We start from the raw sequence: 23,013 nt of genomic DNA, 5'->3' as shown, positions 1-23,013 counted from the left end.
CTTTATTTTTTAATCCCATTTTCCTATACTTATGGTAACATAACAATAATAAGCTCCCAAATTCCTCTAGGTTACCAGTCTGCATCAGTTTCCAGGTAGCAGTGAGCTGGCAAGGTTTCCCCATCACATTTTAGCAACAATGAAAAAGAGCAGAGTAACTGTTGTCCACAAACAAAGCAAATGATGGTATTCCCTGACAAAAAAGAAAATATTAATACATTATTTTATTTAAATGTCATTAATTCTCCTTAATAAATACTCCTGGGGAAGAAAACAAACCAAAACACAAAACCAACAATAAAACACCCCAAAAACCATGATCTGTTGCTAGCAAAGGATCCTAGCAAGGATTTCATGAGCAGCCTGCAAATCATCCCAGTTCAATATTGTCTCAAGCCTTCAAACTCCCATTAGCATGCTCAGAGCCAATAAGTCACAATCCCTGTGCTTGCCTTCTGAACCTTTCTAGGGCTTTATTTTAGCATGAGATGTACCCTGCACTGGAAATTCACTCTGTTAACTGGAAAGCCCATTGATGATGCCTCTCATCTTCAGTCATCGCAAACAGAAGAACACCAATAACTGAAGCACAGCCATCTATCCTGTGAATTACATTGCATCCTACATTACCTGTTTCTAACATGGAATACCTCAATTGTGTCTTCTTTCTCTAGCACATTTTATACTTCCAGTTAGTCCTGTATTTTACATCAGTCTCACTGCTTAGGGAATAATTAGGCACTTTGCTGATGATACTGCTGGGACACATTGCTTACATGGGCAGGTTTGGGAGAGCTGGTTTGCAGAACCATGGAAACAGAACACTTAAGGGTGAAAGGGACTTCTAGAGATCATCTGGTCCAACCCCCCTGATCAAGTAGGTCACCTACAACATGTTGCCCAGGACCATATCTAGCTGGGTTTTCAAATCTCCAAAGAGAGAGACTTTACAGCCCCTGATCCAGTGCTCGAGTCTTATGTTCAGACAGAATTTCCTGTGTTTGTTTGTGCCCTTTGCCTCTCGTCCTGTCACGAGGCACTGCTGAGAAAACCCCAGCTCTGTCCCCTTTGCACCCTTCCTTCAGGTATTTATGTACATTGATGAGATTGCTTCTGAGCCTAGATGTCATAGAATCATGGAACGGTTTGGGTTGGAAAGGACCTTAAGATCATCTAGTTTAATCCCCTGCCATGGGGGACTGAACACAAGAACACACTTGCAAGTTAAAGATTTCCAGGACAACTTAGAGGAGGATGTTTAGGCTTTTTTTTTAATGCCACAAATACACTTGTTCAATGCCAGGTTATGATAGATAAATTCTTTGACTGGGATTATGCAGTACACTGTAGGATAAAGCCAAATATGTCTGCCATTAGGAACAAGCTATAGCTCATATTTAATAAACAATAAAGTTTTAAATCTGATACACATAAAAAGCCCTTCAGAGACTCAGATCATCTCAGTCTCACATTTAAAATGTGCCAAATTATTCACTCCCTAAGAGCACCTTTTTGGTTCTTTTGTCTGTAGAGGAACTTAGAGAGGTGGTTGAGATGGAGAAATTTGTTAAGAGTTGTACAGAGCACAGTGTGAAAACTAACAACAAATGGCCAAAATGAAAAGTGCAGTGGGATAAGGTATACCATTTGGACTGTCACTGAAAATCACGAGAATAAAACTCCTTAACACCAATGTAGCATTAAGAAGCAGGCACTTCTTTACTGCGGTGCTGGTGCTGGGTGGAATTTCCACAAATCAAGCATACCCAATGCCGATTTCATCCTTACATTTGTACACAAAAATCACAAGATAGTACACTCCCAGTTACAGTGACTGGTTAGTGATTTACATACAATTATAACATCTGCAGCGTCATTCTCTTCTGCTACCACGCTTGCACAAGGGAAGGGTCTTCACTTGGGTGAGGGTCTTCTCGATCTGTGGGTGCGCTTTTTAGCATTATAATGAAGGCAGTTTACTTCAGGTCACCTTAAAAGTAAGTTTTGTTGCCAAGTTGGCCAGTGAGATTTCTACCTTGCCAGGTTGTCACATAACTCATCCTATATACCATAGACCCTAGGCGCTTTGGTTATGCTCTAGAGAGTAAGGACTAAGGCTAGCATGTCACAGAGAACAGGGACTTCAAGCCACATAGCATCTTATTTCTGAGCTAACACAGCATCCCACGCTAAGAAAGAGGCTAACTTCTTAAATCAAGATGTTCTTATAGATAACTGCTTCATAATCAAACACAAAACATAGAAAGGTTCAGTAAAACTTGAGATAATCTGCAACAGGACTGATTCATAAATCCATCATCTTGTATAGAAGGAAACAAACACTCTCTTTTGTAACTCCTTTGTACGAGAGGACAACACAAGCCGGTTTATTTCATTCCGAATCTTAGCCCTATTGTTGGATACATTCAACCCTGCTTTCTTAAGAAGATCTTTGATGGCTTCCCCTGGAAAGGACATTCGAAAGGTGGAAAATCGTTTTCTGTAATCTTCTATTTCACCTAGAAAAAAGATGTAACAACAAAATATGAAAGTAAATGCCAAAGGCAAAACTGCAAGATAATTCAAGAAAAGCATTAATCCTTGAAAATCTGCAAGTTTCACATACAAGTTATCATCTTAGATCCTGCCATAGCCAGTGAAGAGAGAAAAGGACATCAGAGTCTGGAGGCACCTCTTTCAATACCTGCTTCATCAGGTGTCTGAGAGGAGGGGGATACTGTTCCTCACCAATAATTATAAAGGGAAGCAATGGTAAATATCCCAGGCTTGGATACTGTGGCTTATAAATGTAATGCCTCCCCAATCCCTATTCAGTAGAAGGACCACAATTTAATCACACTGATTTACAGAACAAACCAAGACTGGTATAAAATCCTTATAGTTCAGAACATACACCTGAGAGGGCGAGTACATTAATGCCTGTGCAAGCTTCTTCATAGAGCCTGCCTTGCTCCTTCTCTTCTGTGTCCACTTGCAGCAGCAGCACCAAGTAAAGGACTCCTCTAACATGCTTGGCACTGGAAGTTGAAAATATGAAATGCAAATATACAGAGATGATGCTGCATAGAGCCTCTTACCAGAACAATTCACGTTGTTGAAGAGTGGAAAGTGCATGACCGTGGGGCATGACTTGTCTCCTCGGAAGATATAGCAATCAGAAGGGTTGTTCTCATCCATTTTCTGATCCTTTATATTGGGAAATGGGATATGGTTTTCCTGACAGTATGAAGCTGCTTTCTTGATAGTCTGAGATACAGAGAAGTTGTATGCATTTTGTAGTTTGCTTTTTCTGAACTCAAAGAATAAATCAGTCCTATCTCCAGTAATGAAACTGACTGCTACAGAATGATGGCGGTTAATTTCTTGGGCTATACATAATTGTAACATACAGTTTAGTTTAAAGTCTAAGTTTTCCACAAGCATTCTCTGAGGAACAGACTAAGTCTAGAATATGAATGAAAATCAGGAACTCACTTCTGGGATTGTTTCTAGCAGGAACCTTTGTTTAAGAAACTACAGCTACACCCAGCAAGGCAATGTGGCAGACACTGAAAGATGGTAAGATTAAAGGGATTTGGTGTCTATAAAATTGTCTGAAGACATCACCAGGTTCACCAACTTTCAGAACAAGTTTTATTTTCCAAAGCAACCCCTCCTGTTGCTCTACAACTCTCACAAAATTCAAAACTCCACCACTCCAGCAAAGTTAAGAACTGCCTGTCAAAGAGTGTACCTCAAAAGGATCTCCGGAGCTGAAATCAAAGGAGATGATCAGATCTGTTTGCCGCTGTGCTTGAAGTACCAGAGGATAGGCAGAATTTATCGCCAGACCAGCATCAATCAAAGAGATGATTTTGTTTTCGACCAGGTAAGAGGGCTTAATGTTAGCTAATCCAATGAAAGAAAGCAATGAGATTTCATAAAGACATATATATACATGACCAGCCCCACATATACACACATGACCAGCCCCAAAAATGTCCATTGGTCTTTACTGATGATGCACCCCAAAAAGGCATTGAAACCTGCCTCTCCTTGCCTCTCCTGTCCAGCCAGATGTCCAGCTGTATTCCAACAGGAGGAATCCCCATCCTTCTGACCTACCTCTCTCTGACTGTGATCAGTTGCAAATCAGAATTCCCAATGGGCCTTTGAAGGTCAGAACCTACAACCACCCACCCACAGCTCTATTATAACAAGATTGTTGAGCAGAAAAATGAATGCATGAGCCAGCTAGAAATCACAACACCTAACTGCAGTTGTTTAAATGCAGGTTTCTACTTATATACTAGGTGCCAAAGCTTCTATTATCATAACTGAATATCCAGCTAGGGCAGGCAATGGAAGCTAGAGACCAAAGTTATTCCTCATGCATCAGGAGCACAATTCGATTTCATAAAGTTAGCTGTCCAGTTCCAACTCCTTAAGTTACTTCTTGTGTCCTACAGGTTCTCCTCCAAAAGGGCACAGCGGTCCTATAGGTTTTATTTTGTGTTTTCCAACTCAATGTTGTTGCCCCTGTACACAATGGCAGTTTGTGTGACATTAGATGCCTGCGTTTCTGTGACAGAATTGAGTTTATATATCTGCAATAATGTTGCAGATCTGGATCTAGTAGTGTGCTGTTTGACCAGTTTATTTGCTGCCCGTAATAGGATGCTGTTAAGAGAGGGTGGATCCTGCAAAGCTATCTAAATCACTAAGAAGGTAAATGGCAAAGACAGTTTAATATCACTCAAACATAGCATAAAAGCTCTGTAAAACTCCATGCATTCTGCCCCACAGATCACTCTATATTCTCTGAATAGAAACAAATCATGATTTCATTGGATTTTCTTACGGGATTTGTAAAGGAAGTTATGAGTCGTTCCCCATTTCCAGGTCAACACACATTGGACTGTTTTAGACACCACTCTAAGTAAACCCCACACTGAGCCTGGGAAGAGACAATACAATTCAGAACATTGTTAACCTAGAGAACTTCAATTTTTGACTGGTGTGACAAATCTGAAGGAGATGCCTGGTGGTAGAAGAACACATGTGCAGATCCTGTACAGACAGCCTGAGTGACAAGGCCTGAGTGCTTCAGAAGAGAAAGAACCATGCTTTCCACATCTTAGTACACCTGAAACAGTTTTGAATAAGCCATTCAAGGCACAAACCATACAGGACTCAGGCCCTACACCAGCTGACGTATTCACCATGTTTGAGGTTCACAAGTAATGCACAACCCTGGTTGCACCAGAGCTGTACATTAGTGAGACCTGATTTTTTCTGGGCCTCTTATAGCATTCTTTTTCAGAGGGATTGTTATTTCTTTTCATCTTCTTTCCAACTGAATAAAGTAAGAACCATCCTACAATCCAATTGAACAACCTGTACAAGGTGGGGTATACTAGCTGAAAGCCATGAGAGCATCAAGAGATCTTGTGAGTGAATGTGAGATCAGCCCAGTGAAAGAGTTTGGACTGGACTGTGCAGACAGAGAACATCCAGGTCTTATCTGTGAACATGCTCCTTGGAACAGGCATTGGAGAGGAAGAAGACCTGTCTGCAATGTTCAGATTTAATCTCGGAGCACTAGTTGGTTCACCCCAGAAGAAACTGGAATTTAAGTTCACAAAACACCAAAGCTGGAATTTTTCAAAGCACATACAACACAAAGAGTAATAAAAGATATTAAAAATGAGATACACTTGCCTAGGAGGACTGCTTGGGATGGTGGTAACTTTCCTTGTGGAATACCTTGTCCAAGATGCCCTGAGGAAGATCAAGTGGAGGAAAAGCACAAAACTGTCACATTAAAGAAATAGATTCATGGCAACTGACAGGGTAACTTTATATGCAGGTAGATGTTTGTACCTGGGGTGGAGAGGGAGCCATTATGATAAGCATTAATGTACAATACTTGCCTCCAAATTCCTTTTCTATCTGTTCGCCCAGTTCAGCACAGCTCGCCATTCTTTCCTCCCTTGTTTTCATTGCCCAAGTATTATGTATTGCAGTGCACAGTTTGATGGACGCAGTTTTCTCCTTGTCGTCTTAAAATGAGAGAAAAGAAGTATGCAAATGCACAATAAACGAATCACTGTTTGTAAAACCAGATGAGTAAAAATGTAAGTGCTGGGAAATCTCAGCATCATTCACTTGCCTGACAATACACTCCTCAATTTCTCGAAGACTTCCTTAGGATCACTCCCACTTATAGCACACAACTGAAGGTCTAGCAGAAGAAGATTAGCCTGACAAGCTATGACGGTATCTCTCTCTAAGAAAGATAAGATAAAAGTTACACCAGAGTGGAATTTATCTTACCAAACATCAGATTAGAAAGTAAGTGACACATGAATTAGTGAAGATGCAGATCCTGCATTCAGTGGAATCTCTAGAAACACTGACCTCATTTCTCTTATCCTAAAGAAGTTGTTTAAGCTACTGAGAGGAACCATGTGCCAAAGTGAGTATTTCTGTCTGTTGACAGTAAAAACACTTAACACTGAGCATTTGCAACTGGACAGATGTGCAACCATACCACGATTCAGATGGCCTTTGTGTTCATCTTGGAAGAAAAGTTCCATGAAACAAAGTGATAGGAGGAGGAGCACAAATTCAGTTTGGAGTAAATGGGAATTATCTAATATGCCTCAAATTCTTCATTCCCATTTTGAATTTAAAAACCAACTAAATAAATAAGTACATAAAGGAGCAAGAAATGTAATAACAATTTGAGCGAAGCCTGGTGTGATTTCTTTCAGCATTACCAAGGGAATACTGTAGGAATGTATTTTGCATTTTAGAGTCATTAAAATCTCAATTTTCCATGTGAACATTTCATAGCATCACAGTATCACAGAATCATAGAATAGCTCAAGCTAGAAGGGACTTGTAAGGTTCATCGAGATTAACTTCCTGCTCCTCACAGGACTACCTAAAACTAAACCATATGGCTAAGAGCATCATCCAGATGCTTTTTCAACTCCAAATTGCTTGGTGCTGTAACCACTTCCCTGGGGAGCCTGTTGCAGTGACTGACCACCCCCAGCAGAAAAGAATGCTAAATTAAAAACAAAAAAACCCCAAAAGTTACAAAAAATAAAGAGCAAGAAACATGAGAACCCACCTAATACAACGAAGAGGGTCCTGAGCCGTAACTGCACTAACCTTCCTAGGATGTCTTGGAAGAAATAAAAGGATGATTAAAATGAGAATACCCCTCTCAATAAAATACCCCTTCCCCTTCCTGCCAAAGAAAGGCATCAGGAAAGCTAGCCATGTACCTAACCATAAATGTACAGTGCTGTTTCAGATGCCTTGGAGGATCCCCCTCGCCTTGTGGCTGACACTCCAGAAGAGTACTAATTTCCTGCTGGTTCTGTTCATCGCTCACAGCTCTGTGTTTGATGTCTCAGATACCTGACAGCATCTCAGTCATCTCTGTTATCCTTCCAGCAGCTTTGATACTTTGTCCTACCTCAAAGTTTAAGATACCATCTCTGATGCTTCCACATCATAAGGAATCTAATGTGGAGAAGATCACTCCACATTCCACATGATATTTAAATTTTCCCCTGTGGTCCATGCTCATGCTACCATAGATTTATACCCAATGGAGAAGCATTTCTAGACAGTTTCATCAGCTCTTTAAGCAGGAATCCTAATGTACCCATGAAGAGCACCTGTGAAGAAAATCTCCCCCTGTTGCCATGACCTTTCAAAAATGATTGAGAGTGGCCTTGCAACGACATTAACCAGCTCCAGCAGCAATTGTGGGTGTATTCCATCAGGTCCCATGGGCTTGCATATGTCCAACGTGTTTGCATGTTCCTTAACTTGATGTAATTTGTTTACATGTTCCTAATGATAAGGGGCTTCCTTACTACAGACTTTCCCACTGGTGCAACAACTCCTTTGAGCATACCAGCAACAGAAAAAATGTAGTACCTCGTATGAACTTGATATTTTCTTCCATGCTTCCAATAGCACTCCCCCATAAGCCTGAAACAACAAAAAGAAAATGTGCTTACAGTGCTTGCTTTAGAATAGCCTCACTGAGAATTCAACCCGTGCTTGCCTTTCAGTAGCACGCTTTTCCTTAATGGAAACCATCAGGTACTTTCACGCTGTAGAACTCTTGGTCAAGCACTTCCATAGGCCTGCCTCACACATGAGCCTGGAAGCATAAGTACTCTTCATAACACATCCATACTCTTCATGGATGTGTTGTTCTTATTTGTTTTTCCCTCTGATTGAATTAAATAGTAAGAACTAGATTGGTTTTTTTTTCTTCTTCCCCCCTATAGCATGGTGCCAAGGGTGTGTTGTGAGGAGAACGGGGCATGAAGTCATTAAACACAAGTTATGTTCAGCTGTGTCACAAACAAGAGAGATGACACTTGCAGCTATACCACTTGGGCAGGGAATGAAAGAGCTTTGGCCCTAGACTGAAACAGAGTGAAACAAAATAGGAGCTTCTGGTCCTCACACGAGGATGTCTCTAATTTGTGAAGCACCTCTCCCTGCAAAGCGAACATGTTGGGATGATAGAACATTTCAGCTTCTGGGTTGGATCTGTTTTATTAACTTCAGTAATCTACAGTATAGGTCTCTTAACTTCCCATAACAACCACATAAACATGTCAATGTCAACAGTGGACTGTAGAGAGGCATTTAGATGTTCCAGTTTGAACATTTGAAGTGAGAAGAACTGCTCCCCAGAATTCATATACTATTATGCATGCATTCATGGAATAACAGATGCATTCTTGTTACCTGCAGAGATACAGAATAGCTAAACCTGTATTCTTTTCTACAAAGCAGAATTAGGAAAATTCACCTTGCATATAACAAAGGACTTTCTTCTTCTTTTTCTTCAGGTTACCCTTCTCAAATTCACTTCCAAAGTATCTGGTACTCACAAAAGCACCCAAGGCAGTATATCCAGCGCTATGGGGAGTGAATTCAAACCAGGTCCCTGAGAAAAATGGAACAACTTTTTCATTCAATATTTGGAAACACAGCTGACCTCTCTGCCCTAAAGCAGCATCTTGGTTGTTCTTCTTTTCTGTTCTAAAATCCTCTGATATTAGCTGACAAAGATGAACTGGCATATAGAGAATAAACTAAGTTGTAAGCATGTTGCCAACTGCTTTATGATATGCTCTTGTTATCCCATACTATTCTAGGGATGGCTCACCTTATCCTATCATGAAAGTCACTTTTACAAAACGTGATTCAGCCCCTTCATGGAAGTGGCTGAATCACACGGAAGCCCGTGGAAGCATGTTTTCCTCCATTATCAATAAGCAAAGACACAGGCTCACAGTCTGCAATCAGGTATCAGCACAGTTAATGCCTCCCGTTAAGTGAAAGGAACCTAATACATGGTATTTAAGATAGAGTTAGACTAGAAGCCCACATTTTACCTGGAAAATTTCCACCTTTTTCACTCAGTTTTTCTTTGTCCACTGCTGCATAAATTGGGTATGGATTTACTCCAGTTTCTACAGCCTCGCTGTGATCAGCCAGCTCGTTCTCATCAAACTGGAAGATAAGCATGGACTTCTGAAGGAACATAAAATGCCCTTCCCCTCTGCTATAGCACTAAAGACACCCCCATTTAGGAGATTTGGATTAACCAAGGAGTTGGATTAACTGCTTCTACTTTTCCACATCTAGAGATAAGATGTCATGATGTAAAATACTGCTTCAATTTATACAACTACTCCAAAAAACACCCACCAAGGTTAAATTTAGTTGCGATTACTCCAAGATCTTCAAAACAATCCCAAGGCATTTGCAGTTAGCTTCTTACCTGCTGCAGTATTTGGTATACAAAACAGGCAGCCCAGAAGTCGGTCAGTGAGTAATTTTCATCTTTTGATAACTCCTCCAAGTACTCTTCTGCTTTTCCAAGATGCCAGGAGGAATTACTGAGGCTTTCACACAGTTCTTCTTCTAGGGACATCAGTTTTTCTGACCATTTCCCATTCTCATACAGGAGGGACATACACCTTTTAAAGAGAAAGAAAAGTCCTGTTTCTAGCATAGGGGAAAGCAAATGGGGCTGTGCTTTTTTGATCTGAATATGCATGCAGGTACAGTATCTGTGGCAGAATCACCACTGAGGTGCTAATTTAACCCTTTCTGGGGATCCAAGGTCAGTCTTGTTGGACTGTAGTTAATGTCACAAATATTCCCTGTGCCTCCCACTATGCACAGGCACATATCTCACCTACCACTCCATTGTGAGCCCAACAGGCAGCTATAAACAGTCACAATAGTGTTGAATTACTATTGAATCTATAGAGCAGGAAAAACATTCACGATCGCACCAGACAACAGGCACCTACCAAGTGGATCCTGACACCCCACACAGATACATGACAGCATCCAAGAAATTTTGCTTCTTCAGCTCCATCAAGGTTCCTAGCAGGGCTATCATGGCACGCAGGCCCCCGCCTGATCCCAGAACAACAATATTAGGCACATTATTCTGGAGAATGGAAGACAGAAAACACATTTCTTTTAGACCAAAGGCTTAACAAACAGACAAGGATAAAGGCTATTGCAATTCTCACCTGACATGCTTCCTTGCTCTAAGACACATTCCATAATCTGCCTCTTTTCCCCTATTTCTTTTTTCCTTTACCTCACAGTCACAGAATGGGTTCTCCTCTGTATTCTGCTGAGATTTGTGCTGTGCTCCCGTGCTGTAGGTTCAAAATATACACACATTTCGAGCAGTACTCCGGTGTTCCTATAGATATCACCTCTGTTACATTTTTGCCACCAAGAACTGTTTTTTTCTCCCAAAAGAGGAAGGTAAAACTATTAGAGCCAGCTCACAGGAAATTCTCAAGAACATGTTGTACTAGCTATGGCTGGAACAGAGTCAACTTTCTTCACAGCAGCTCATATAGTGCTGTGCTTTTGATTTGTGGCTACAAAGCTGTTGATAACACATTAATGTTTTGACTTGCTGAACAGTCTCCCACCTTCTTGTCTTCCATGTGCTTAGAGATGGCCTCCAGGATTCCATCACCTTTCCAGGGATGGGGGCTGACTAGCCTGTGTTTCCCTGGGCCCTCCTTTTTGGCCTGTTTGAAGGCTGGGGTGAAATTTGCTTTATTCCAGTCCTCAGGCACCATTCCTGATTGTCATGACACACATATAGAGATATGCAAGGGCAAGTCAAATAATTAATTAGTTGATGGATATGGGAATTGCAGCTGGGAATTCCGCTGAAAATTCAGTCTCCTGTTCCCTTTTGTCTCCTTGGAAATTTCCAGCCTGAATCTTTTTCCCAGCAGTGGACGGTCAGCCTCCACTGGAAAACTTGTGACAACAGATGATGCTTCCTTGAGACTAGACCCCACTTCAAATGGCACTCTGTGTGCCACTCACACCACTGGACTGTTATCTCCTTTCCTTACTAGGACTGTCAGTGCTTACCTGCTCACAATAAATCCCAAGTGTTTCCAGACACATCAGTACTTTTTCTCTTCTTTTATGGGTGGCTTTTACCTCACCTTCCGAGAGCCCAGGAGACTGATGGACATGATGGACTTCATCCTGGCATACAAAGTGAAACACATTCAGGGTAAGAGTATTTCTTACTTCAAGAAAATCACTATTATGGGATTCACACAGAGGACCCATATTCCTGCAGACTAGCCAGCTTTCACCCTGTTCTACCTAACAGCAGCATAAAGATCAGGGAACTCATTTCTGTCTTTCACTTTAAATCAAGGATGCAAGAGGCAGTACTTATGAACAGAACACACAAAGTGAAAAGGAAGGAAGAGGAACAAATATTTCACTTCTTCATGATTAAAAAGTCCCCAAATTCCTGACTGAAGAAACCAGTCCCTTTCCTAAAGGAAACACTGTTGTGCCTGTCAGTGTTTTTTCACAACGGTAACACAAAACTGAAACAGCTTTCCTTGTTGGAGCAATTTATCAAATTCAGTGAAATTCACCTGTTGTTGTGCTCAAGCCAATGGCATATTTTTCAGTTAGAAGCAAATGTCTAATTTGATCTCATGTCCAAGGTAGCCTAAGGAAATAAAGCTTTTCCAGGTTTGTATTATAGATCAGGTCTACGCCTCTGGCAGCATTCATCTCACTTAACCTTCAGCTTCAGCCTGAAATCCGCAGTCCTCTGAACATCCTTAAACATCAGTGGAGAACACAAAGCACTTCTAGGGAACCGCTCCTAAACCATATTTCAGACACCCCAGAAGTGCATTCAGGACTAGCTCATCTGTAGAAATCTATAATGCAGATGTTTGAAGTCAGGTGAGATGAATCCTACCCTTGTTTTGATTCTTGTCCTGGAGAATCCTCTTTAGCTATCACCTAGAGACGAAGTCTCAGAGAAATGGAGTTACTCCTTACAAATATTTTGCAGAGTAATATTAGCATGAAGTACTTAGAACATCCGTTTAATAAAACAATCATGACACAAGTGTCTTGGAATGTGGAAAACAAAGCAGCCAGGAGAGCGATTAGGATATAGAGAGGAAACCCAGAGTAGAAAGAGCATACCTTGGTAGCCATTGAGATATCTGTCTTTGCCTCCTGGAGACCTAGTGAAAATGGAATGCACAGCAATGTCTTAGCTCAGAGTAACTTTCAAACTCCAAAGGAGCTGAAGTTATTTTCCTACTACCCTTTTCCACAGTAAAATAACAAAAAAACCCTAACCCAAGTGCTTAAATGGACTGAGTAGTTATATTGCGCCATCCTAATCATTACCTAGGATTAATGATTAATGCTCCACATTGTCAATATTGTCAATAGTGTTGCAATTTCCATGGAATACTGGCATCTGAAGAGGAGATGTTTGATGTCAGAATGATTTATAAGTATTGTGTATATCCAAAGACCATCATTAGCATGAACAGTTACAAAACCTCTGTCTGTTACTGCTGACCTGACTCAGTCTGATTTGATAACATACCTGAAAAAGCCATTTCAAGTTTCCAACATTCTGCTTCCCAAGGGAAGAATGGGAGCTTCCTGATACTGGTTAAACATCTATCTCTTTGGCCTAATAGCCAGCCGTTAACAACCTAACCTCAAAAGGCAGATAAAGAGCAGTTTCATGAGTGTGGGTGTATATAAAATAAACGGCAATATTCCAGTTCCCTGGCAGTGCTGACTGACAAGTGCAATACTGATTATGTGCCTGCCCTGTTCCTAATGTCTCCATCAGAATCTAAAACACCACTATTGCTGCTCAATATGGGTTTAGTCCCAGTATGGCCAAGCTTCAATATTCATTTTTTTCATGGTATCATGACTCATTTTCTGAACTCCAGGTATGGACCCTCCTTAACAGCGAACATGGAATACTTTGGCAACAAGTATATTCCATAGTCTGTTGACCACAGTCAATTGTTGGGATGGCAGCAATGTAAGACAATCACAGAATCACAGAATTGTTCAGGTTGGAAGGGACCTTTGGAGATCATCCAGTCCAACCCCCTGCCAAGGCAGGGTAACTAGAGCAGGTCACACAGGAACGCACCCAGGTGGATTCGGAATGTCTCCAGAAAGGGAGACTCCAAAACTCGCCTGGGCAGCCTGTTCCAGTGCTCTGACACCCTCAACAGAAAGAAGTTCTTCCTCATGTTGAGGTGAAAGTTCTTGTGTTTTAGTTTATGGCCATTGCTCGTCCTGTCACTGGGCACCACTGAAAAGAGTCTGGCACCATCCTTCTGGCCTTTGCATTAATAAGATCCCGTCTCAGTCTGCTCTTCTCCAGACTAAACAGGCCCAGCTCCTGCAATCTCTCCACATCTATACATATACAATACACATATTGTTTGAAGTGTTACCGGCATGGCACTCACCGAAAAACTCCCAGGAGTGGAGCCAATCAATGACAGAAAGGTCTCACTTCAAAGACGATCTGCATCACAGAGTCCAGAGTCAGCCAGGTCCTGTCTTTATGGAAGATCTCACCCACAGAGGGTCGCTTTGGTTAAATAGAGAACTGCATTTATACCTTCGGTGTAGATACGTAAATGGCTGTAAGTGGTATAGATAGTAACTGGAACTTCCTGGAACTTTTGTTGTTGCCTTTCACTTTCTTAGAAGGCTGGTTTGTTATTGTGGTTCCTTTGGTCTGTGTTTATCTCAGGCTCTGAGCTAAGCATATCAAGGATATCCTGGCCTCCCAGCTACGCAGTTAACCTTCTCTGGTATTTTTCCATTATTATTGGCTTGCCATTATGGCTGCTCCACCACTGGATTTTGTTCAGTCCTAAGGAAAGAAGGGTCAAGAGGGCCTTATCGCTTTCAACAAGTGCTTAATAGAGGAGGATGAAGAAAGTAGAGCCAAACCTTTCTTTAAAACCAGAATAAGATACAGTAACATAAGTTACTGCTTCAAAAACCCTATTGCCTTCCATTTACTGCTCTTCCTTTTCTCTTCTCCACCTCTTCTTACCTGCTCTATCTCATGGGAGGTCAAATCCTTCTGTTCATGTTCTTACAGGAAAGGTTTGTCAGTCAGGGAACCACAACATTCACGGAGGCTGCATATAGCTGCCAGGTCCTAGAGAACAGGCTCGTCCTCTTTTTATCTGTGTTACTTTCGGACTTGTGTGGAGTTGCTCTGTTCCTCCAAAAACAGATTATGCCAAACACAATGACCTGAACCACTCCTCAAGAAGCCTGAAGGAAAGTTCTTAGAGCTTCATGTACTGGCATAGGTATCTGTAGAAAATAGGTAACATAAGGCATTTTCTATGGACGTGAATCACACACTAAGATACCTAATTTTCTGCCTACAGGGTATATTTCATAGAACCATAGAATGGTTTCAGTTGGAAGGGATCTTAAGGATCATCTCGTTCCAAACCCCTGCCATCTGTATGCCTGTTCACCCAGCCAAGAAACTGTATCCTGTACTATCTGTCACTCTGTTGCCTATAAATAGGATTTAAATAGGTACAGCAGCTATTGCCAGTTTAGACACATTATTTCCAACCCTAACTATTCTATGATTCTATCATTATGACATCTGGGACAACTGAACAGGTTTGGTAAATAAGACAGAGGACCTGGATGAGATGCTCACCATTCTGGAGTGGCAAACAAGTTGCAAAAAAATGGAAGTTAGATGTGTTTTGTCTCTTTAATATTCTTTGACCTTCTAAAACTTTCTTATTGTCTGAAAAGAAACATTACTCTTCAGATCCTCCCACGGCCACAGTTTTAAATGCCTCTAGGAAAAGTGCTAAGGGAGTTATTCTGCAAATGATGAAGGGAGATGCCAGGTTTTGCTTTTTTTTTCCCCAAGAGAGAAATTATATGAATCATGAGTCAATCTAGAGCTTTCCAGGTGTAGTCAGGCTTACTTACTGAGAAGGCAGAAATGCAAGAACAGGGACTGTATAAAAGATGAAGAAGGAAACTCACAAGATTTTGTAACAGTCTTTAGTACGACACAGTGAAAGTGTGCTGATGTTCTGCACGACCTACACTGAGCCACCAAGAAATGGAAGATGAATGAACACGGTAAGTTCTTTCAAGACCAAAATTAAAGAGGAAAAGCTGTGTTAGATTTTTCTTGGGAAATAGATGGGAGTGGGAAATGTCATTTTACATTTCTGCATTTACAACACTTTCCTGCATCACTTTGCCTTTGCTTAATTTCCTTCCTTATGAAAACATCCTGGTTTAAAACAAAAACATCTTTCATTTTCAATTGCCTCATGCAGAGAAAAAAATATGTCATTTTAGTTCCTCCCCTTCTCTCACGTAACTTATGAGGAAGAAAACAAGGGTACAGAGATATTAGAACGATTTTCAATTAACTGAAAAGCCTTTTCCTTCTTCTTTTACAAATAATTATATAAAAAAAGGAATCATTATTTTGATGCTAATAAAATATTGGCAAAAAAAAGGTTTTTTGAAAATAAAAATCATTGTATTATGTAATAAAATTTATATTTTTTTTCTTAACCACAGCTGATCTCTCTGAGGATCTCTGAACAGAAGAGGCATTTTGGTTCAGACAAAAGCAGACAATAAGCAGGACTTGACTGTGCCCACTGAACATCTTTAAAACCAGATTTATATACCAGAAAATACAGTAAAAGCTGAGCATTAAATACCTTTATCTTTCCAAGCTGGTAACAGGGGAAATAACTTTACCACCTCTGTTACCGGCTACTTGACCACCGAATATGGTTGCTTGATACTTGACTCTTACAGGAAAATTATTATCTCAAGAGATGGAACTGAAAAGCACAAAAAAATCAAACATTTCCACTGCACATAATGAAATCTTTGGATGAAATTCAAAACAAATACCTGTGAGTGAAGAATTACTGTTCTCTGACCAATCACTGCAAATTGGCTTTTTCAAATCTCCAAAGAAAACCAGGTCCCTGGCATTCACTGAGAGTGTGCGGTTCCAAGCACGGGTCATTCTTATCTCACATGAAGGCTGCAAAACAACTTTCTTGATTTTATTTTCTTTTTTGACATCCGAATAATAGTTTAAAAGCAGATTAAGTTTTTATGTTAAAGACTTTAACTGTTACAGTCATGAGAAGAGCAGAGCAGGGGAATAAAACAGCCGTTGTGGAATTCATCATCGTAGGTTTCCAAAGTATCCCAGAAGTACAGTTTATCCTCTTCTTGATGTTTCTAGTGATCTACATTACAACTGTGTTAGGGAACCTCCTGATCATGGTGCTGGTTGTGACTGATCATCACCTTCATAATCCCATGTTCTTTTTCCTGGGGAATCTGTCATTCTTGGAGACCTGTTACACTTCCACCATCCTGCCCAGAATGCTGGCGAATTTCCTGACAAACAAATATGGTATTTCACTTCATGGTTGCTTTTTGCAGTACTTTTTCTTCGCTGGGCTAGCAGGTGCAGAATGCTGTCTCCTGACTGTCATGTCTTATGACCGGTACATTGCGATATGCAAACCGTTACATTATACCACAATAATGAATGACCGGCGCTGCCTCCAGTTAGCAGGCAGCTCTTGGGTTACTGGGTTGTTGGCTAGTGCCATAGTCACCTCTCTGATGCCACAGCTAATTTTCTGTGGCCCAAACGAAATTGATCATTTCTTCTGTGACTTCATCCCAGTGGTAAAACTCTCCTGCAGCGATACCCACTCGATTGAGCTTGTAACATTCATCTTGACCTCTCTTTTGACACTACTCCCATTTCTCTTGACACTCACATCTTATGCATATATCAGCAACACTGTCCTCAGGATCCCATCCTCCACAGGAAGGCATAAAGCTTTTTCTACTTGTTCTTCCCACCTCACTGTGGTGACACTTTTCTATGGGACCCTGATTGTTGTGTACTTGGTACCAAAGTCAAACACACTGAGAGACCTCCACAAAGTGTTCTCTATCTGCTACACAGTTCTGACTCCACTGGTCAATCCCCTCATCTACAGCTTAAGAAATAACAACATAAAGAAGGCTCTGAGAACAGCGGTGACCAAATACAGTGCTTTTCATAAGGCATGAACAAGCTCTTGTCAATTATTATGTGAAACTAAAATATCAGACTTTGGAAAACTTCTCATCTGAGCCTAAAGTTGTCTTTTTTCCTGAAAAGGAGACAAAGTTTCCAATATCCTAGCAGAGTCATGTAAGGAAGCACCCCAGCTGCTGGGCTCTTGTGGCAATTCCTTTTCTTGGACTAATTAATGTGCGCTAACATCATAGAATCATCATCATAAAATCACAGAATGGTTTGGGTTGGAAGGGACCTTAAAGCCCCATCTCAAAGCCTAGGGCAAAGCCTGTCCAACCTGGCCTTGAACATTCCAGGGATGGGGCAGCCACAGCTTCCCTGGGCACCCTCTGACAGCTCCTCAGCACCCTCACAGGGAAGAACTTCTGCCTAAGAGCTCATCTCAATCTCCCCTTTGGCAGGTTAAAGCCATTCCCCTTGGCCTGTCCCTACAGGCCCTTGTCCAAAGCCCCTCTCCAGGTTTCCTGGAGCCCCTTTAGGCACTGGAGCTGCTCTAAGGTGTCCCCTTCAGGAGCCTTCTCTTCTCCAGGCTGACCCAGCCCAGCTCTCTCAGCCTGACTCCAGAGCAGAGCTGCTCCAGCCCTCGCAGCATCTCCATGGCCTCCTCTGGACTCACTCCAACAGCTCCACGTCCCTCTTGTGCTGGGGGCCCCAGAGCTGGACACAGAACTGCAGGGGGGGTCTCACCAGAGCAGAGTACAGGGGGAGAATCCCCTCCCTCAACCTGCTGCCCACACTCCTTTTGATGAAGCCCAGCACACGGTTGGCTTTCTGGGCTCAAGTATACATTGCTGGGTCATGTTGAGCTTCTCATCAAACAACACTACCCAGTCCTTCTCTAAAAATTCATTTCAGTACATATAATCAAAGAGCATCACATCACATGGAACTGGATGAGCTTTAATGTCCCTTCCAACCCAAACCATTCTATGATTCTGTAAATATGTTAGGGGAAATGGTCTGGGTTATTCCTGCCTCAGGAAAATGCAAACCCACTCACAGGACTGCTTTTGCTCAAAGACCTCAAAGAAGAATCTGCAGAAGCATCTGTAAAGTTTCACTGGGAAAGAAAGGTAAAAGAACCAGGCCCAGAAAAGAAACTGCAGTAATGTCATCTTAGAGGGGACTTCTAAGAAAGGTTGGCAAGTTTTCCTTCTGTCCTAAGGGGAAAGTAATGACTGTCAAGAATACATATAACAGACTGGGTAGTAGAAAACACTTCTTGCATCTCTATTTATCTATTCTGTTCCATCTCGAGTAATTTGTGACATATCAGCATCTTAGTTAAAACTGAGGGACACCTTCCCACTCAACTCCATGCCCCAAGGTAAACTGCAAACTGCTTAACTGTGACGAATTTGTGCAGAACTGGTTGAAACCCAGGAAAATCCCTCAATGTTCCGAACAGATTCTGCCTTTAATTGTAAGCAACAAAGGGATTGGTATAATTCAAGGAACCAAGTCATTTTAATCTGATGAGAAAAGCTATGTTGAGATGCTTGTGCAAGCCAAGACTTAGTGTTGGATACTGTCCAAAAACCTAAAGAAAATGTGTACAAGCAATCAAAGTTGCTGTCTCAGATGATGTTATCACAGATTTGAGCACATCTGAATGTCATTCCTTCCTTCAGCTCTTGCAAAGATGCATTTCTAAACCGTTTTCTTTTCTTTATACTTTCACTGAGGATCTTCCAAAGAAACACTCCATTCTTGACGGAAGCTTTCTGCAAAAAGTCTAAGTGGGATAAAAAAGCAGAAAGAATTCATGAAGAAGGGTTGGCAGAAATTAAATTAAAAATAAAATCCTGACAAACGAACCCCCAAACCATGCCCCCAGGAGACATGCTCGCTTGTTGCTTATCTCAAAGACGCTTCCCCTCTCTCTGCCTGATTCCTGTCAGGATATAAGCCAGAGTCATTGCTTTCAAAATGTCTACATTTCCATTCTTCTGGTCAGGCATAATTAAAACAAATAACAATCGAAAGTGATGCTGTTTGTATTGACTGAAACACATCTGAGAGCTCCCTAATTAGCTACACAATGCCTAGGACTCTATGGGGAGCGGCAGAATGCAGAACTCATTACAGTTGTCAGCAGTAATGAGCCCCTTGAGGAATGTGGTGCTATCTCCCCGTTGTTTGTAGCTGTGGCAAAATTTGGCAAGGTGCCTTCAAGAAATGACAGGGAGAAGCAGAAGGAAAAGTTACTTGGAGTTTTAATAGAGCCCAGTGTGAGATGCGAGACCAGAAACGTAGTTGGACAGCGTTTTCCCACCAGGGCTCATCAGCACAGAAACTCACACACTTTGCTTACAGACAGCACAGCAATCCATAGACTTATCCTGTATCAAACTTCCCTTACAAATCCCTTATAGCAATCCCCAGCTATCGGAAGAGGGTCCTTTCAGTCAGCAATCCGAATACGTGGCATGTGGAAAGGAAACCCCATGGAGCCACCTCTCCAAACCTGCTCTTTCAAGACACTGGCAGATGCACAGGTCCTGCTGTCTGGGCTGCAGTTACAATGATCAGCCAACACACTACGACTGCAACACCCACTGACTCATAAGCCACAAGCCTGCTGACAGGCTCCACCCTAGACCACACTGGGTCATCTCTGGAGCCACATTCAGGCCTAAATATTGCACCTCAGCCCCCATCCTCCGTTACATCAGACATTGAACACCTCCTTCTCTGCTCTGACATCAAAACCGTGAGGTTAACAGCTCCTCCTGATGTCCGTATACCCCAATACTTGGGCCTACGACCCTTCCTTCCAGGGGCCATCAACGAGTCAGCAGGAGGGGCACGAAAAGAGTCCCTTCCCAGGGAGCTGTGTATTGTAACACGCCATGCAAACCGCTGCCGTTGCTCTTGGAAGGGCACAGCCCTGTTCTGGGCTAGCAAGACAAGAGCTAAGGACTTGCCAAGCTTTTTCTGGACTACTTTCAGCTTGAACTTATTTCAGGTTGATCTTGGTGCCAGCTATAACCACTCTTAGCGCAGCAGATCGGTGACTGACGTTTAATCTAACGCAGCACCCACCCTCTAACACCACCCCGCCTCTCGCTGCAACACGCGGCTCGCACATGCGCACCGCGCCACCAGCGCCTCCCCGCTCCGCCCCTTGGCTGCAAGAGCACTGCGCCCGCGCAGCACCCGCTGACACGGCGGCGCTGAGCCTGCGCTGTCCCGCCGCGCCCCGGAATCACTGCTCGGACCCGCTTCCGCCCAGCTCAGCCGGGCCGGCGGGATCATGTCGGGCGCGGCGGGGTCCGGCGCGGCGGCCGCGGGTTCGGTGGGCTCGGTGGTGCGGCGCTTCCTGGCGGAGTACGGCAGCGGCACGCCGAGCCGCCTCAAGGTGCTGGACGCCTACCTCCTGTACGTGCTGCTCACCGGCGCGCTGCAGTTCGGCTACTGCCTCGGCGTCGGCACCTTCCCCTTCAACTCCTTCCTCAGCGGCTTCATCTCCGCCGTCGGCAGCTTCATCCTCGGTGGTCAGTGCCCGCCCTGGCCCCGCGCGGTCCTCCCTGGAACCCTCTCCGTAGCAAGGCCTGAGCCTCCCCCAGCGCCCGCGGCACTTTCAGCCGCGGCCGGAGGCCCCCGGCCGTCAGAGGGCTGCTTAGAAATGCCCAGATGCGTTGTCGGAAACGTAGGATTCCCTTAGCCACAACAGTGACCCTCAAACCCACCCTGGCAGCCAGGGAGAACCCATAGGAATCTCCCCTCGCTCCCCCATAGTTCTGCTGCCAGAAGCCCCCTGGCTCCTGCCCCACAGCAGCTGTGGCTCTGCGGGGTCCTGCCCATATGCACCGCAGAGCCCAGCTCCTTGTCACCTCCAGGGTGTCCTTCTCCCTGGCAGTCGATAGCCCTCCTTTTTACTGTCTTACATTTAGTAGCATCTATGGTGAAACTCAGACTCTAGCAATGACTTTTTCGGGGTATTGCTTGCCTATAATACTCCCCAAAACCACCTTGTTCCCGTGCAGCCCTCCTCTCCACACCCAATGGAGGACATAGAGATATCCCTTTTTCTATGCCAGTCCCATCTAAGCCTGTTCTCAGGATTCACTTCGCCACCCCTGATGGTGTAGTGCTATGGGAGAGCTGGTTGTATAAAATCCCTGTGCAAATCCCCTGCTACTGTCCCATTCATCTTACAGTAAAGACAAGAGTTCCCTTTTCTTGTGGTACCCTGCTGGAACAGTGATCCAGACTGGGGTGGGCTGCCCCAAGAAGACTGTGCTTCCCACCAGAACTTCTTTTTCTGATGGCTAATGTGTCATTCTTTCTCCACCATACAGTTTGCCTCCGGATCCAGATCAACCCCCAGAACAAAAGCGAGTTCCAAGGCATTTCACCGGAGCGGGCGTTTGCTGATTTCCTCTTTGCCAACACCATCCTCCATCTCGTTGTCATCAATTTTGTTGGCTGAGCTCTAGAAGAGACTGTAAGGTACTGATCCATGGGGTCACAAAAGGGGCGACCACAGCTCACAGGACTTCAGTACTTTTATAGTTGGAAGAGAACTAGAAAGATAGTGAATCCAGGAGGCCTAGCTTCCAGCTTTGTGTTGGCCAAGTACAGTAAAGCTTTTGTCTTCCAGGGTTAGGATTTATAGCTTTCTGGTTTCATGCATGTATTTTTTGGCTTTTATCATCTAAAAAGCAGTTTAACTGGGAGGATTACACAGACCTGCTCATGTTTCTCTCTTATGAGAGAAATGTCCTGTTCTTTGCAAGAGAGGCTTTGGGAGCTGGAAGTCCTGGGCTCTGTTGGTAAGGATTGTATTATTTGGAGGCCATGGTAAGGCTGCTGTCTTAAGTCTGGAGTTTCTCAGCACGAGAGATGAGAGTTAGGGACAGGGAGAGTTTGATGCTGGAAAATGGAGGACATGCCCTGTTCTTGGTGTTGCAAGGGGCCACAAGATCATTGGGGCTTATGGGGTATTTCCTCTCCCACTGCAGAAACCTTGCTCACGTTGCCTTTCTTTCTTTCCAGGTCTTGAGCACTGATGCCAAAACCTGGCATTGGGAAGTGCTGTTCCCCAGCAGATTCTTACCTTCTTCCTTAGTGGAGGAAGGGGACACAGAGCTCAAGATTTTGTCCCTCAGACTGCCCTATGGAGGGGTCTGCTGCCACGTTACAGTTACTGTAATCCTTTCTGTCAATAAAAACCTTTTATGATACTGCAGTCTTTTCCCTATTGCTGACAAATACAGAAGTTCTTCTGACTCCCAAGTTTCCCCCCAGGCACAGCTCCCTGTCTTTTACATCTCTCCTTCTATTCTACCCAGCGGGCTTTTTTCTGTGCCCCAGTTTCAGAGGGAAGCAGGAAGCAAGTCATGGAGACTCAGTTGTCATCCACCCTTTTCATCTCCCTGTTTCCTGCCCTTCCACACGTTTGGCTGGAGAATTTACTGGTGTTCCCTTCATGTATGAGGCTCCATCCTTGCTTCAGGCTT

General features: G+C 43.1%; 3 protein-coding genes across 18 annotated transcripts; 2 read left to right on the top strand and 1 right to left on the bottom strand.

Annotated features, from left to right (window-relative positions):
• Positions 1-1,248: 1,248 nt before the first annotated feature.
• On the bottom strand, positions 1,249-14,493 carry PLA2G4C (phospholipase A2 group IVC). 16 transcript variants are annotated; one of them, XM_030508433.1, is made up of 18 exons: positions 13,878-14,079; positions 12,568-12,608; positions 12,000-12,076; positions 11,473-11,592; positions 10,599-10,730; positions 10,371-10,513; positions 9,833-10,031; positions 9,444-9,561; positions 8,855-8,992; positions 7,963-8,016; positions 7,142-7,195; positions 6,173-6,289; positions 5,934-6,062; positions 5,722-5,781; positions 4,862-4,957; positions 3,755-3,909; positions 3,099-3,267; positions 1,279-2,519 (listed from the first exon to the last, which is right to left on the bottom strand). In XM_030508433.1, exons 6-18 carry the CDS (start codon positions 10,460-10,462, stop codon positions 2,317-2,319), a joined length of 1,584 nt encoding a protein of 527 aa, XP_030364293.1. In that variant the 5' UTR covers positions 10,463-10,513; positions 10,599-10,730; positions 11,473-11,592; positions 12,000-12,076; positions 12,568-12,608; positions 13,878-14,079; the 3' UTR covers positions 1,279-2,316. The 16 variants fall into 16 exon arrangements, 13 of the variants coding, with proteins under 13 accessions (XP_030364281.1, XP_030364279.1, XP_030364285.1 ...); XM_030508423.1 differs by lacking the exons at positions 10,599-10,730; positions 12,000-12,076 and adding an exon at positions 14,477-14,493 and having other exon boundaries at positions 13,878-14,002; XM_030508426.1 differs by lacking the exon at positions 12,000-12,076 and having other exon boundaries at positions 10,670-10,730; positions 11,016-11,592; positions 13,878-14,081.
• Positions 14,494-16,584: 2,091 nt separating this feature from the next.
• On the top strand, positions 16,585-17,538 carry LOC115617959 (olfactory receptor 11A1). Its single transcript, XM_030509052.1, has one exon. The coding sequence runs from the start codon at positions 16,585-16,587 to the stop codon at positions 17,536-17,538; it is 954 nt and encodes a 317-aa protein (XP_030364912.1).
• Positions 17,539-20,649: 3,111 nt separating this feature from the next.
• Positions 20,650-22,742, top strand: DAD1 (defender against cell death 1). The gene is made up of 3 exons (XM_030508557.1): positions 20,650-21,045; positions 21,853-22,003; positions 22,550-22,742. Exons 1-2 carry the CDS (start codon positions 20,805-20,807, stop codon positions 21,981-21,983), a joined length of 372 nt encoding a protein of 123 aa, XP_030364417.1. The 5' UTR covers positions 20,650-20,804; the 3' UTR covers positions 21,984-22,003; positions 22,550-22,742.
• The last annotated feature ends 271 nt before the right edge of the window (positions 22,743-23,013 follow it).

Source organism: Strigops habroptila, chromosome 19 (assembly GCF_004027225.2).
Source record: "Strigops habroptila isolate Jane chromosome 19, bStrHab1.2.pri, whole genome shotgun sequence".
Taxonomy (NCBI): domain Eukaryota; kingdom Metazoa; phylum Chordata; class Aves; order Psittaciformes; family Psittacidae; genus Strigops; species Strigops habroptila.
Note: the sequence above shows the minus strand (reverse complement) of the source record. Positions and strands in the feature narration are given on the sequence as shown.

What these genes read in the sequence shown, in the direction of transcription:
- PLA2G4C (XM_030508419.1), bottom strand. Translation starts at nt 11,679, where the DNA reads ATGGGTCCTCTGTGTGAATCCCATAATAGTGATTTTCTTGAAGTAAGA. An exon ending in GATAGAAAAGGAATTTGGAG is followed by an intron (nt 5,782 to 5,933) that starts GCAAGTATTGTA and finishes GATCTTCCTCAG; the next exon opens with GGCATCTTGGACAAGGTATT. An exon ending in ATCCCAAGCAGTCCTCCTAG is followed by an intron (nt 4,958 to 5,721) that starts GCAAGTGTATCT and finishes GTCTCTTCCCAG; the next exon opens with GCTCAGTGTGGGGTTTACTT.
- LOC115617959 (XM_030509052.1), top strand. Translation starts at nt 16,585, where the DNA reads ATGAGAAGAGCAGAGCAGGGGAATAAAACAGCCGTTGTGGAATTCATC.
- DAD1 (XM_030508557.1), top strand. Translation starts at nt 20,805, where the DNA reads ATGTCGGGCGCGGCGGGGTCCGGCGCGGCGGCCGCGGGTTCGGTGGGC. An exon ending in CGGCAGCTTCATCCTCGGTG is followed by an intron (nt 21,046 to 21,852) that starts GTCAGTGCCCGC and finishes TCCACCATACAG; the next exon opens with TTTGCCTCCGGATCCAGATC.